General features: G+C 38.7%; 1 protein-coding gene across 1 annotated transcript; it reads right to left on the minus strand.

Annotated features, from left to right (window-relative positions):
• Positions 1-12,264: 12,264 nt before the first annotated feature.
• LOC105862452 (T-cell surface glycoprotein CD1b-like) lies at positions 12,265-15,807 on the minus strand. Its single transcript, XM_012748735.2, has 6 exons — positions 15,672-15,807; positions 15,110-15,376; positions 14,195-14,473; positions 13,709-13,987; positions 13,228-13,321; positions 12,265-12,544 (listed from the first exon to the last, which is right to left on the minus strand). The coding sequence occupies exons 1-6, from the start codon at positions 15,730-15,732 to the stop codon at positions 12,523-12,525; spliced, it is 1,002 nt and encodes a 333-aa protein (XP_012604189.1). The 5' UTR covers positions 15,733-15,807; the 3' UTR covers positions 12,265-12,522.
• Between the last annotated feature and the right edge of the window lie 641 nt (positions 15,808-16,448).

The following is a 16,448-nucleotide window of genomic DNA, read 5'->3' on the forward strand; positions in this document are numbered from 1 at the left end:
TTGCTAAATGGTCAGGTTTTTCACAATTATAGCAAGCACCTCCTTGCATCATGGCAGCAAAGGTTTGAGCTAATTGAGTGGCAGTGCCCACATGTTGACAGGCCTTAACAAAAGCTGCTACATCTAAGGAGGAGGTGCAGATGGGAGCTACTGCTGTTTGACAACTCTTATTAGCATTTTCATAAGCTAATTGTAGGAGGAGAAGCTTAGCGGTGTCCTGGATAGATACTTGTCTTTCCAGTGCTGTTTGCAGTCTATTGATAAAATCAATATAAGGTTCAGTAGTGCCGTGTCTTATAGTAACAAATGATCTCTGTGTTTGATCAATGGGGACACGTTTCCGTGCTTGAATGGCTAAGGCTGAACACTGCTGAACAAATAGTCTAGCTTCCCTCTGAGCTTGAGCTTGAACTGTAGCAGAGGCGCCACTGCCTTGTAACATTTCAATAATAATTGGTATTCCATGAACTATGTTTTGTAGGGATTGTTGAATAGCCAAGTCATTACCTTCCATAAGCCATACCATACATTCTGCTGATGAAACTGGGACATGAACGAATGTTTTAATGTCCAAAGGAGTCATTTCACAACTATTTCCCAATGCCTCAACCATACCAGTGGTAAATGGAGATTAGAGGCCATTTTCACAGATACTCTTTTATAGCTCCTTAAACACAGTAAAAGGGAAGGGAAAGTTTCATGTTGTCTCCTATTATTTCTCACCACAACAAGGAATGCAGCCATAAAGGCATCAGGGTCTCCTGATTTTAAACCTTGTTTTAGACAACCCTTGATCAAGGGTTAATTTCTGAAGATACTTTAGGTGGTGGTGGAGTCCAAGGAGGTGGTTCATGATTAGTACCTCCTGATAATGGCACGGGAGGTGGAGGAGGAGGGTAAGCCATAGGGGCAGATGGCTGTGCTTCATCCTGATCTTTTAATAGCAGTGGAAATGGCAATTCCTTTTCATCTGACTCATCAGAATCAAAAGGCACTAAAGGCTCAGGTTTATCAATAGGCTCCCCTGCTTCTTCATGAGGTGCCCCCTCAACTTTAGCTAAAAGGGGGGAATCTGGATCATTATGTTCTGTTACATATCATGGATAAAGAGCATTACATACTAAGCTCCAGGTTGTTAGTATAGTAACATTAGTCATAGGACCCTGTTTAATTTGTTTCTTTAAAAGTCATCCTGCCTGTTCTCAGAGCTTGAGATCAAGAGTACCAGCATCTGGAAGCCAAGCACAATGTTCACGAACCAAAAGTAATAATCATTATAACGCCTTCGGTTTCACTGTACATTGAATTGCTTTTAATAGTTGTTGAAAACTCTTACAGCATCATTTTTGTTCTTTAGTGAGTTTCTGATCTATGACTCACAATTAAATGATAAAATTCCCCTATAGTATTACACGCAACAGTACTGTCCTTTAATAGAGTTGGGATTGGGATTCCCTTACAGGGATTCCCCATCAGTCCATCAAAACTTCTCCACGTGTGAGCTGGTCAAATGACATCATGGTCACCGATTGTAGAGGTCCTCCAGTGTCTCTACCAGTGTCAATGTGCAATGAAGAATGGTCCAGACCACAATCTCAGACTGAAGGAGGAAGAGAGACTTCCTTTCAAAGAGCTCTCAAACCTCTCCAAATCTCTGTATTTGTTGTAGGGAAAGGTATATGTGTTTACAGTAAAGAACATATAGAGAAAATCTTTGGTGTCATATAGTAAGCATATTGTTATAAACAAGTCTATTTAGTGATATGCATTAGACCTATAATTATCTTGTTACTTCCTTGTTGTTCCTTAAGGCCATAAAGAAAAGAGCAGGGACCCAATGCCAGTCACGCTTGCATACATTCTAAACCCTGCTGTGTGCAGCCAGCTGATAACAATCACATCCCAAGTCCTGTTTGCAGGACAGCCAGACTTCCATCTTTCTCACAGTCCCTTTACCTAGGCCTTTATTCGTTTTCTAATATCCTCTACAGCATTAAATGGTCACATCAAAAAGACAGAAAGTTCACAAATTGACAAAGTAATAATCTACTACAGGGAAATGGAAAAGGTAGAGCAAATCAATCCTAAACCTAGGAGAAGAAAAGAAATAACTGAAATCAGAACAGAACTGAATAAAATCAAGAGCAAAACAACTATACAGAAGATTAATAAAACTAAGAGTTGGTTTTTTGAAAAGATAAACAAAATTGACAGCCCTCTTGCTAGATTGACAAGAACTAGAAAGAAAAGGATTCTAATAAGCTCAAGTAGAAATAAAAAAGGAGAAGTCACTACAGACATCACAGAAATACAAAACCTTATCTTTGAATACTTAAAAAATCTACATGCCCCAAAACTACAAAATGTGAAGGAAATTGACAAATTCTTAGAAACACACAACCTCCCTAGGCTCAAACAGGAAGAAATAGAATTTCTGAACAGACCAATATCAAGCACAGAAATTCAAAAAGCAATAAAAATCTTCCAACAACAACAAAAAAAAACCTGGAAGAAATGAATTCACCCCTGAATTTTATCAAACTTAAAAAGAAGAACTCATACCTATACTGCAGAAATTATTTCACAACATTGAGAAGGAGGGTATCCTCCCCAATTCATTCTATGAAGCCAATGTCATCTTGATACTAAAGCCAGGAAATTATACAACAAAAAAAGAAAACTACAGACCAGTATCCCTCATTAATATAGATGAAAATATCCTCAATAAAATCTTAGCAAACTAAATCCAACAGCACATCAAAAAAAATAATAATACATCATGAGCAGGTGGGCTTTATCCCAGAGATTCAAGGATGGTTCAACATGCAAAAATCTATAAATGCAATTCACCACATTAATAAAAGCAAAAACAAAGATTATATTATTCTCTCAATAGACGAAGAAAAAGCATTTGACAAAATCCAGCAAATGTTATGATAAAAACTCTTAAGAAAATAAGTATCGATAATATATACCTTAAAATTATTAATGCCATATATGATAAACCCACAGCCAATATCATACTGAATGGGGAAAAATTGAAAGCATTCCTGCTTAGAACTGGAATCAGACATGGTTGCCAACTATCTGCACTTACAGTCAACATAATGCTGGAAGTCCATGCCAGAGGAATCAGAAAAAAGAAGGGAATTTAGGGTGTCCAAATGGGGATGATATGATATCATATCTAGAAAATCTCAAGGATTCAACCAAGAGACTCATGGAGTTGATAAAAAATTTTAGTAAAGCCTCAGGATACACAATCAATGCACACAAATCAGTGGCATTCATATACATCAATAGCAGTCAAGCTGAAAATCAAATCAAAGATGCAACACCATTAACAATACCATCAAAGAAAATTAAATATTTAGTAATACATTTAATGAAGGAGTTGAGAGATCTATATAGAGAAAACTACAAAACACTGAGAAAAAAAATTGTAGAAGATGGCAATGGAAAATCCTACTATGATCATGGATTGGTAGAATCAATAGTGCTAAAATGTCCATAATACCTAAAGTGATCTAGAGAATCAATGCAATCCCTATCAAAATAACATCATCATTCTTTACAGATCTAGAAAAAAATAATTCTATGCTTCTTATGGAACCAGAGAAGACCTCGTATAGCCAAAACAGTCTTAAGGAAAAAGAACAAATTAGGGGACATCAGTCTACCAGACTTCAAGCTTTACTACAAAGCTATAGTAACCAAAATAGCACAATATTGGCACAAGAACAGAGATACAGACCTTTGGAACGGGACTGAGAACCCAGACATAAAACCATCCTCATATTGTCATCTAATTTTTGACAAAGTAGACAAAAATATACAGTGGGGAAAAGGGTCTCTATTCAGTAAATGGAACTGGGAAAAGTGGATAACCACATGCAGAAGATTGAAACTATATCCCCACCTCTCACCTCTCACAAAAAGCCATACACCATAGATAACAGACCTAAACTTAAAGCATGAAACCTTGAGAATACTAGAAGAAAATATTGGGAAAACTCTTAGAGACCTTGGCCTAGGCAAATAACTTGTGAAGAAGACTCCCAAAGCAATCACAGCAGTAACAAAAATAAATAAATGGGACCTAATCAAATCAAAAAGCTCTGCACAGCCAAGGAAACTATCATTACAGTGAATACACAATGTACAGAATCAGAGAAAATATTTGCATGTTACACATCCAATAAAGGGTTGATAAGAAGAATCTATATAGAACTTAAGAAAATTAATAAGAAAATTTCAAACAACCCCATCAAAAAATTCACAAAGGACACGAAGAGAAACTTTTCAAAAGAATACAGAAGAAGCAAACATATAAAAAAGTGCCAAACTTCTCTTATCATTAGGGAAATTCAAATCAAAACCACAATGAGATTATCACCTAACTCCAGTGAGAATGGCCTTTATCAAAAAGTCTCCAAGCAACAAATGCTGGCATAGATGTGGAGCGGTTGAAACACTCTTACACTGCTGGTGAGACTGCAAACTAGTACAACCCCTGTGGAAAGTAATTTGGAGATACCTCAAAGAGCTACAAATAAAAATACAATTTGATCCAGCAATCCCACTACTAGGCATCTACCAAAAAGAAAAAGGGATATTCTGTAATAAAGATATCTGGACTCAAATGTTTACAGCAGCACAATTTGCCATTCAAAGATGTGGAAACAACCCAAGTGCCCATCAATACAAGAGTGGATTAATAAAATGTGCTATATATATTCCATGGAATACTACTCAACTACAAAAAATAGTGGTGAACTAGCATCTCTAATATTATCCTGGCTAGAGCTTGAGCCCATCCTTTTAAGTGAGGTATCACAAGAATGGTAAAGCAAGCACCGCATGTACTCACCATTAAATTGGCACTAACTGATCAACACTAAGGTGCTCACATTGTAGTAATATTCATTGGGTGCCAGTCAGGTGCAGGAAAGGGGTGGGTAAACTCACAAAAAATGGATATGAATCACACTTTGTGGGGGAAGGGCACACTTTCAGCTCTGGCTTGGGCAAGGCTTAGGCATTATATGTAATGAAAATATTTGTACCCCCATAATATTTTGAAACAAACAAAAAAATAAAATGTAATATATACATAGATGAAAAAAAGGAAGAGTTTGGATTTTTTTATGAAATTAATTGAAATATTTTAAGCATGACACTGACATGCTCAGGTTCTCATTTCATATAGCAACTCTGAGTCAGAGAGCTGCATAGATATGGAGAGATGTGGACTGTAATGTGCAGATAGGGATAGTGATCATGATCTATGTCACACATGATGAAAGAAGGACTATGTGTCATTGGGGTCAGTGAGAAATAGCAGGATTTCCATAATTTGTAGAAATTATGGAGAGAAATGACATGGTGACTGTGGCACCAAAGGAGAGGGGAGTTTGCAAATAATGCAGACTTCTAAGTTTCTGTTTGGATGAAATGTCTGCAGCCTGTCATTTCAAAATTCCCTTATATATTATTTGCTTCTTTTCTGTTGCTGCTCTCAGAATGCTTTGTTTTGACCTTTGAGAGTTAAAATGCATGTCTGGGGGTAGTACTATTTGGAATGAATCTGATTGATGACTTTTGACTTCCTTTACTTTGATATTTATATCTTTCTTCAGTTTGGAGCATTTTATGTTATATCTTTCAACAGATTTTCTGCCCCTTTGTCTTTCTCTGCCCTTTCTTGAACTCCAATGACTAAAATATTTACTCTTTTGATGTTATTCCATAGGTCTTGTAAACTTTATTCCTTTTTATTCTTTTTCTCCTTTGGCTCTGTATTTTAAAATAGTGTACCTTTGAATGCACTGATTCTTTCTTCTGTTTGATCAAATCTACTGTTGATGCTCTTTATTGCATTTCTTATCTCATTCATTGCACTGTTTATCTCTAGGATTTTTGTGTGATTTTGAAAATTACTTCAATCTGTTTTGAAGTTCTCTCATAAATTTCTGAATTGTTTATCTGTGTTCATTTTAATGTTTACTGAACTTGTTTAACACAGCTATTTGCAATTCTTTGTCTGAGAGAGCATATATCTCCATCATTTTAGGGTCCATCATTTGTGTCTTATTTTGTCCCTTTGGTGAGGTCATAATTCCCTGATTATTTTTAATGCTTGTGGAGTACATTAATGTCTGTACATTGAAGAGTTAGGTATTTATTCTTCATAGTCTGGCTTATTTTTCTTCATTTGGCCTGTGTGAAATGAAAACAGAGTGAATGCTGTTGGAGCCCATGACTGCTGTGGCCGTTTCAGCACTAGAGGGACTCCTAAGCTCAGGTTTGCTGTGGGAGTTGCAAGGTTGTCCTGGGGCCCCAGGCTGGATGGGCCTGAGGAAGACCTAAGGAGGATGCCCAGGCTGTGTGAGAAAGCTGACAGGGACCTAAGACTGGAATCCTATCCCATTAACACAGACTAGTTCATATTTCCTGTCAGATCTCTGCAGTATTGGGACCACTCCCCAACTGCATTGAGAGGGGCTGGTTGTGGATTCTGTGTCCCCTTAGCACCTATATGGGACAGCAATTGATAGGTTGATTCTAGTGGTCCAGGCATATGTGCTTCCTAGCAGTTTGCTATATGGGCAGGGGAGTTCCCTGACTGCACTGACAGAAGCTAGAGCTGAGACTGTGTCCCTTGGGATCCACTGTAGTATGGATGCCAGAGGTCCTACCTGGTAGCTCAAGTGGATGCACATCTCAGGAGTTCCCCCGATTAACAGGAGAGCTACCTCCCCAACTGCAGTGAGAGGGACTGGAGCTGAGACTGTGTCCTCTCACCATCTGCCATGGGACAAAGACTTGTGGGCCCATCAAGCAGGTTTAGAAGAGTGGGTATTCCCTAGACTGTAAGACGTGGGGAAGTTTCCCTCTGGTTCCTTGTGCAAGCAGTAATAAGCTGGGACCTCAGCTGAGGCGGGCTGGAGACAAGTTGCAGGGTACCATTGAGATCCACTGCCAAGATCAGTGTTGGTGGGCAGGCAACCCTTTCTGCTGAGTCACTAGTACACGATTCCTTGTGGACCCATTGGCAGATGGTTCTGGTTCCAGGCTCAAGGCCAAATTGGGCTGTAGTCAAGCTTTTTGGGTAATGGGTTTATTTCCAGGTTTGAGACCAGAAACATCATTGGTCAGTCTGCAACCCTGGTTCTGGTCTGCCATCTCAAAACTATATTCCTAGGACTTTGGCTCAACTATGGTTTTATCACTTCCTACTTGATTCCTGAGGCTTCCACAGAGAAATTGTGTCTGTAGATGGGTGCACAATTTGTTTTGTTGTGGGGCAGTATCAGTGGGTTAACTCCTATTCTGCCATCTTTCTGACCTAGTGTTTGTATTTTTCTTCTAAGATTGTCATGTGTATACTGTAGGATTAGGTGAATACATATTTACATTGACTCAGTGGGAACCAGGATTTTCTGTGTGGGAGAACAGAGAAGTAGAAGTGAGATAGATGAATAAAAACTCTTGGTTCTGAACTTGAACTGAAAGTGTAAGTATGAGCTCATGGTGGTCTTTATCCTTAATAAAACCACAGGCAATTTTTTTTAGATTTTCCCTCTTAAAATGCTTAGAGACCAGGACTAACCTAAATTATGGTTTCCACATCATGTTTTCCCACTAGAAGGGACCAGAAATCCTTGGAGAATTGGCTAATTTCTAATGTGGGGCAGGAAGTTTCTGCAAGAGCCATGAACAACATCTGCACATAAGAAAGTCTTCAATAATGGAGGCATATTGAAAGAATTCAAGGGTAGCAGACTTGAAAAGGATTTCTCCGTCACAGATGGGACAATTTGAACTCCAGGGAACACAATTACTATGATTTGAAATTTACGAATATCCACTTATGCAAAAAAATTTATTAGTCACCTATGAAGGATAACATATAAACAATTCATTGTCTTGAAAACTCACAAATAAATGGAAAATTTGAAGCATTTTTATTCTTTGATTACCTCAGGGTAATGAGGGAGTTCTTGGGGAGAATATTTCTTTTTATAGAAATATTCTAACAAATAAATGAAGAATGTATAATGCTTTTTTTTTTCTTTTTTTTTTTTACCGATAGGTCCATTTATTTATAAGACATAGCCCAAGGACACTTTGAGGTCCCTGCCACACTTTCAGAGGGTCCATAGCTCAAAATAATTTCTATAACAACGCTAAGATCTTATTTAACGTTTTCATTTTCTTCCTCTCATGAGTGTTGTTCCTTAGAGACTACATGAAATGTGATATTGCATCAGACTGAATGTCAAAGCAGATATAAAAATGTAGCTGTTTTCTATTAAGCCAGACATTAAAGAGACTTGCAAAAGTGTAAAGAAAAAGAGGTTAAAGCCACCCTTCCCTCTAAATGTTTGGGAAAAGTTTAAAAACAAAGATGTTACTATTGTGGACATGTAATCAATGTTTTATTTTATATAAATTTATAAATATTTTAATTATTAATTTCTTCTTCTAAGACATAAGTAGATAGCTATCTAGAGATATATTTTATGTACATTTTATGTGAAGAAAAGTCATTTTTTCATGCTAGTAAAATATACATTCATAAGATTTACCATTTTTACCATTTTGAGGTACACAGTTCTGTGCCATTAAGTATATTCACATTATTGTGCAATCCTCAATCACGTTTACATGTGTAAAATGCATAGAAGTGTTGAGACCTATTAATCTAGGTATTGAATGGAGATCACCAAATATCATATATCTCTTGTGAGATATACACAGTATAATCAAAGTTGAATCTGATCACATCATGAATATAGCAATATATAGTAAATAAAGAGGATAAAGGGCATATAAAATAGCATAATATCTAAGGGGATGGTGGTATAGCTATGTGACCAGCAAAATCCAGACTATGGACAATTATTCAAGAACACTGATGCAATTTCTTAAAAAACAAATTCCAGGATAAAAATGAGAAGAGATATCTATAGATTAATAGAGATTTATGAGGTATATCAACTCATTTTAATGTATGGGCCTTATTTCTACTTTAATTTAATAAATGAAGTGTAAAAAATAATTTGTGAGACAGTTGGTAAAACTTTGAGTACTGATTAGATATTTAATGATATTAAGGAATCTTTAATTTATAGATGTCATAATGTAATTGTGGTTGTATATAAAAAATAAACTTTATATTTTAGAAATACATGTTGAAATATTTATGGAAGAAATATGATTATCTGAAATTTATTTCAGTCATGAGTGGATTCATTATTCAAAGTTGTCTCATGAGCAAATGGGTTCTTTTTACTGCTTTCTCTATTTTTGCTTATATAAAATTACTAATTAAAAAGTTGAAAAGGTGTCACGTTACCCATGGTTTCAAGTCACTTAATAGGTGGCTCAGATAACAGATCAACTATTGCAATACAGCAGTGCTTGTGTTCAAGTAATTCTTATTTTGCTTAATAGTGGCACCAAAACACAAGAATTGTGAAGCTGGAAATTTGACTATGCCAAAGAGAAGCTGTAAAGTGCTTCTATTATGATAAAAGGTGAAAGTTCTTTACTAATGAGGAAAACAAAACAAAAAAAATGTATCCTGAGGTTACTAAGATCTTCAGTAAGAATGAATGTTCTATTGATGAAATTGTGAAGAAGAAAAAAATTCATGCTTGTTTGCTGTTGGACCTCAAACTGCAAAATTATGGTCACAGCTCACGATCACTGCTTAGTTAAGATGGAAAAGGCATTAAATTTGTGAATGGAAGACATGAACAGAAATGTGATCCAACTGACAGCAATTGTTTTTGGTACTATCTGTGGTTTCCAGGCACCTATGGGGGTCTTGGAACATATCCGCTGTGGAAAACTGCAAACTACCGTATGTTCATATATTGGCAAAAATCACACAAACACTTACACGCACACATTCACTCTCACACAAAAATAGTTTGGAAGCCCTTGTATTTTGTGGTTGAAGGTCTATTTCTGAAAGTCATTCATACAGAGGTTATAGTTAAAGTCATGAATAAATTAAGGTTTCTTAAGGTAAGAACACTTACAGGAAAATCATAAGTTCAAAAAAACCACTGTTGAGGGATGATGATTTGGGAGGAGAAAGAATAAGAGAGGAAAGAAAAAAGAGGAAAGACATAAGAAAAATATGGAAAAGCTAGTGCAAGATATCAGTTATCACATTATCAGAATTTTCAAGCAACTTTGAAGTGATATCAGAAAATTCAAACTCAATTGGTTTAAAAGGAAAAGTGAAACTTATTAGTTCATGTAACTAAAATATCGAGAAGTTGTTCAAGTCTCAGGTATAGTTGATTCAGGCTCTGGCCCTGTCATCTTATCATGTGCTCTTTTATCTATTTTCTTTATTTGGGAACTTCATTGTTGGGCCACCTTTTCCTATGGAACAAAATCTAGAGCAATTTTGGGCTTTACAGACATCATACCAGCCAGACAAAGTGAGAACTCCTCTTTCTTCAACCAGCAATCATAAATCCTAGTCTTCAGTTGGATCAGGCCAAATTACATCAGGTACATGCTATGAGTCAATTATTCTGCCTAAACAAGGGCATCAAATTATGATTATAATCTTAGATCTTGGTTTTCATCTGGGATCAATTTGTGCTCCTAGGGAATATTTATCAATGTCTGAAGATATATTTGATGTCACAACTGAGGAGATACTGTTGGATTCTAGTAGGTAGAGGCCAGGCATACTGCTAAACATCCTACAGTGCACAGAACAGCTTCCTCAACAAGAATTACTTGGCAAAATGTTAATAGTTCAGAGGTTAAGAAACTGTTAGAATAAGGGTTCTGGAATTTGAATATAAATCAGAATCACCTGGAAGCTTTGCTAAAACAGATCACTGGTTCCCATATTTTCTGATTCAGTAGGTTAGGGGATAACAATGAGTTTTTCTAGCGAGCTTCCAGGTGCTGCTGCTGCAGCTAGTTCATAGCTCACATTTCTATGTTCCACATTGCATGGTTCACAAGCATGCTGCAATAGCAGGGCTACTCTATAAGATGGGGTCCAGTTACATGTATTCCTGAGAAGTAAGCAGTTGTACTAATAGAAGTGGTGGTGGTAGGGGAGTTGTGATTTCAACCATTTGCTACACTTCTTAAATTCTAAAGAGCACATTGTTTTAAAATTTACAGATAAGAGAATGGCATCTAGTACCCCTGGCTTCCCCAAAACTTATACTTCCCCTGGCCTCTTTTCCTAAGTTCTATAAAAATATGTCCTCAAAATCCCTCTTCCTTCTACTATTTTAATAAAAATGAATCAGGATATTTTAAGATGGACTCTTCTAGAAAAGTATAGAATAAAAAAATGAATAAATGTAAATGTAAATCAAAAATATAACTGAATGATATAGCACAGATATCAAACAAGGACCCTAGAAAAGTGTAGAATAAACAAAAATGCATAAAGTTAAATGTAAATAGAAAATATAACTGAATGATAACAGCACAGATATCAATCAAGACCCTGAAGGCAGGAACAGCCCTCTTAATTCTTTTCCGTAAATATGTCACAATCCCTCTGAACTATTACTCATCACCTACCCTGCCTCTCACTCACTCTCTCTGGAAAAATGGGAAGCAAGATTACATTCCAATGACTCTTTGAAGTTAGACTGTAGTTGTGGTGAAGTCAAAGGTGGTATTCTTCAGAGTAGTTCAGAGCAGAAACAGGAAAAGCATCATATTTTTTGGCTAAGTGGTAAATATTTCAGTAAGAAGAGGAAGATCTAGAATCCCAACTGAATAGAGAAAAAGAGGAAGGAGATGACTCTCACAGAAGACCATTAAGTTGAAAGTCAACAACTCAGATAATTTTCACTGAGAAAATGCATTTTCAGGTAAAAGATCTTGGCAGGCATCTACAAACCAGGATCACTGCCCTCAAGAAACTTCCAAGTAGAAAAGGAAGAAAACCAAAAATATCTGCAATTCTGTGGGTGCAGAATAAGTGGTTCTCTTGGCGCTACCAGACTAGGGAGGGTTACTTCCATTATATTAATAGCACTTGGAAAGGTCTCCTAGAGGAAGAAGCTTCTCAGCTGGGCTTTGAGGGAGAGAAAGTCATCCAGGCAGAGACAGAGAAATTGCATAAAAAAATGCCTTGCATCTATGTGATGCTATTATCCTCGCATAATTATATTTAGCTTGTTTGACAAATGATATTTAAGTAGAAGCAGAAAAAAGAAAGTTTTAAAATAGAAAACAAAAGAGAAGTCACCATTAAGTGTATCTAACATATTTCATTTATTCTGAGACATTCTTACATTTTAATATATAAGACATAGATCATACTATTGATACAGACTTATAATAAATTCACAGTTTTAAATAATTTTTCTGCTGGTGTTTAAGTTACAGCTTATCTTAAAATCAATGAACACTCTATTTTGATGAAATATGATGAGAGCGACACCTGGGTTGACATCTTGGGATTCTAGGCTTCTTGGTGTTTATTCCAAATGGGAGAGGAGCTATGATGGGAGCTCAAGGGATATCCCGATAGGATCTGTTAAAACCACATGGAGAAAGAGCTCTACTTAAGAGGTATTTGTACACTGATGTTCATAGCAACATTATTCACAATAGCTAAAGGTAGAAGCAAGCCAAATGTCCATAGATGGATGAATGGATGAACTAAATGTGTCAATTACCTACAATGTAATATTATTCAGACCATATAGGAGGGAAACCCTGTCACATGCTACAACATGGATTAACCTTGTGGGCCTCAGGCTGATTAAAATCAGTCAGTCACAGAAAGACAATTACAGTATGATTCCATTCTAGTTATATGAGGTACCCAGGGTAGTGAAATTCATAGATACAGAAAGTAGGATGGTCATAGCCAGGACCTGTAGGAGTAGGGGGAAATGAGGAATTGCTATTGCATAGGAAAAAAGTTCCACTTTTCAGGGATGAAACAGTTCTGGAGATTGATGACAATGTGAATGCACTTAACTCCACTGAATTGTATACACTTATAAATGCAAAGACGGTAAATTTTGTTATATGTATTTTAACAGGATTAAAAAATATATCTCCACATAAAGGAGATGGGAGTTGAGTGGAAAGGGTTTGGTGGAAAGATTGAGAATAAGGCAATGAAGTAGATAAAATGACAGAAAAGGGTGGGAGGGTGGACAGAAAAGAAAGAATAAAAGTACCCCAAACAAACAAAAAACAACTCACCGGCGCCTCATGTACCATAATGCAAGGCACAGCAAAAGGATCAAGGAGGGCACTATTATTGCCAAAAAGATCAAGCCAATGGAGATGGGCTGTCCTGGCAATTGGAAGAGGACAAAACGATGTCACTTCAAGTCCCACCCACTGAATCCCCTGCCCATCCTTTCCCCATCTGAGTGTCAGCACCTCCATTCAGCTGTTCCCAATGTATGGTCATCTCCAAGCCCCTCTCTCACATTCCTGACACCATGCATCCATCCTTGATCCTTCTAGCCACAACTGACACAATCTGCTTGTCCTTCATTCTTATCTTTCCTGTAACTTGGCTCCTTTATTTTTATTCCTGTTGGGATTGGTGTCCCAGAAATGAGTCAATCTACCCTTCTCTCTCTTTCATCTCTCAAGCCCCATCCTTCCCCAGTGCCTGCCTCTCTGCCTGAGGACCACCTCCTCCCATGTCCAGCCAGGTCCAGCCCTTTCTCACCCCAGTGGAGGATGATGTCCTGGCCCTCTAGACTGCTGTGCGTCACCCGACAGGACAGGCCAGCCGCTTCCCCAGCTGCCACATCCAGGGTCGCTCGGAGATACCATGTCCAGTCAGCATTGGGCAGGAGGTCACTGTGCCGAGTGCCCGGCTGCTCCTGCTCTCCCCGCATCCACCTCACCCGCACGGGCTTTGGGTAGAATCCTGAGACATGGCACACCAGCAGCAGACGGCCAGGCCCGGGACTGGGGCCACTGGACAGCCAGGCCTCTGGCTTCACTAGGGCAGGGAGGAGCAGTGAGAGTGTCGTGTCATGACTCAAATTCAGATCACAGGGACTCAGAAGCCCACCAGCATGGACAGTGACCCCTTCCAGTGTTTAGGGATCCAAATATCTTGTGGATTGAGCCCGTGTTTTTCTTAGGTACCTTCCTACTCTTGAGCTTAGAGGAGGTGGTGGGAAGTGAAATAGAGAGCAGGACTAACCTTGCCTTTGAAGCTCTGCCTTCCCTGCATCAAGGACGCCCAAGAGATATCTGGGACACATTTCTAAGAGGAGCTTCTTCACAATATAGATGGCAATTTTATATTGCATGATTAGTGCGCAGAATATCCGTGACCTGATGCCACCTTCTGGGGCAGGTACACATGTATCATTCTCGAAGCTCAGGAAATCCAATCCTCCTAAAGCTCCCTTCAAGAAGCTTCCTATGGAACCCCCAGAACGTAGCTCACAGCCTGCTATGCCCTGGATCTCAAAGGGGTCTAGGTAGAAGGCAAACAGAGAACAAGTTATTAAACATTAATAAGAAAAAAATTCCATGAGAATAGGACCAAGTATTTCATATTTAGGTGAGGATAAAGTTCTTGGATGTGAAATGGTGAACAAATCTCAATTATAGTACATAGAGATTTTCAGAAACCAGAGCATTCAGAAAGCTGTGCGTGTCATGAATGGGGTTATGATAATAGTTGGTGGGGTGGGAGGCAGAGGGGGATGCAGTCCAGAGAGCAGCATTTCAGCGTGAGCCAGAGGACCACAGCAAGTGGAGACGCAGGGAGGAGATGACTGAAGACACAGATCAGAGGAGGAAGCCACATTGTAGGTCACTCAGGCACAGGGTAGAAGTAAGGGCCCTTGAGAAGGAAGGTCTACATAAGACATACCAGGAGTTTGATACCAATGGAGAGCCCTAATTTGTTAAAGAAGAGTCAGAGGCAGCCAGAATCAGGAATACAGTGTGGAAGTGTGGGGTCAGCGAGACACTGCTCTAGAAGAGTGTGTGCATGCAGTTGGGTGAAGCAGAAAGGATGGGAGAAAGATCAGTGGGATTAGCAGCTTGCAAACAGAGAGAGAAGAAAGTCCTTGGGAATCTCTGCAGTTCAGGGGACTAAACTCACATTCCAGCTGGAATTCACTGGCATACCCCTGTATTTCTTGAGTAAATAGAAAAAAGTAGACTTGGAAAAGCTCCACCAGCTCAGCCAGCTCCTCATCACTCATGTTACCCTTGGACCAGGGCTTCAGGAATATGGCAGTGCCTGAGTCACTGTCCCAGCCATGAATCTGCAAGTCATCCAACCAGCCTGAACCTTGATTGCGTGCCCAGGTGCTGTTGGCAAAGGACGAAATCTGGATGAGATGGAAAGAGGTTGGTCCCTGGAAGGCTGTGAAGAGTAGAAGAACAAGACAGTGAAGAGAAAGGGAGATGCAGGAGGGAGTGAGAGAGAATGGAACTAGAAAAGATCCAGAGAACAAGAACCTAGAGTCTGAAGAACACATAAAGCCTGACATGATTGACTGTCCTAGAGCCTCATGCCACAGCCCCGACACCCAGAAAGGCAGAAGAGGGCTGGAGACAGCAGGGCTCACACCCTTCATGTCCAAGCACTCCTGGGTAAATGCAGCATGCTTTTACCCAAGACCTCTGCAACAATTTGGGGCTGCCAGAGTGACTCTTACCGTCCTCACTGTCACCACCTGGGAAGAGAACTGCTAACAATTGAAATGGCAGAAGCTCCATTGCACTGGGAGATGGAACTTCTCACTTGCAGAACTGGTGTTTGATATCTGATTGCAGCAAACCTTTTTCTCAGTAGTTTGTAGTGACTTCCTCTCTTCTAACTGACAAATGTCTTTCTCATGCAAATTGCATTTCAGAAAAAACATGTGCCTCTGATAACACTGAGCCTTATACCCCGCCTCTCTTGCCCCACCCTTGCCTTGACTTCCAGATTTTCTCTTACCTCCCTGACTTCCACCTGCTGTCTGTGTCTTCAGCTTCTTTCTTACCACCTTGGAAAAGCCCCCATGTGATTCTGAAAGGTCATTTTACCTATATCCTCTATTCCTACATCTGTAAAATAAATGGGTGATATTACATAAGTGCTTAGCTTCCAGTTTGCTTTAAACTAGAAGGAATATTTGCTTTATCCACCGAAGTCACCCTCCCTTCCTCCCTGATGCCCTGTCTTCTCTGGCCCTCTGTCATTGTCCCTTTCTAATTTTCTCAATGTCTCCTCTTTCTTATCTCATCCTTCTTGATTTATGTACCTTACCCCAGATTTTAATCTGTTGTGTGTGAGTGTATGTGTATATGTGTGTGTTTACAGTTACTTACACTAAGGCAAAGCATTTTAAATGCCATGTGTACTATAGAACTACAGACCCAAATCCTAGAATCAAATATTATAAATTCTGCCATTTATAATCCAGGCAACTTTATCTTATGCCATAGCA

This window comes from Microcebus murinus, chromosome 2, assembly GCF_040939455.1.
Source record: "Microcebus murinus isolate Inina chromosome 2, M.murinus_Inina_mat1.0, whole genome shotgun sequence".
Classification (NCBI taxonomy): Eukaryota; Metazoa; Chordata; class Mammalia; order Primates; family Cheirogaleidae; genus Microcebus; species Microcebus murinus.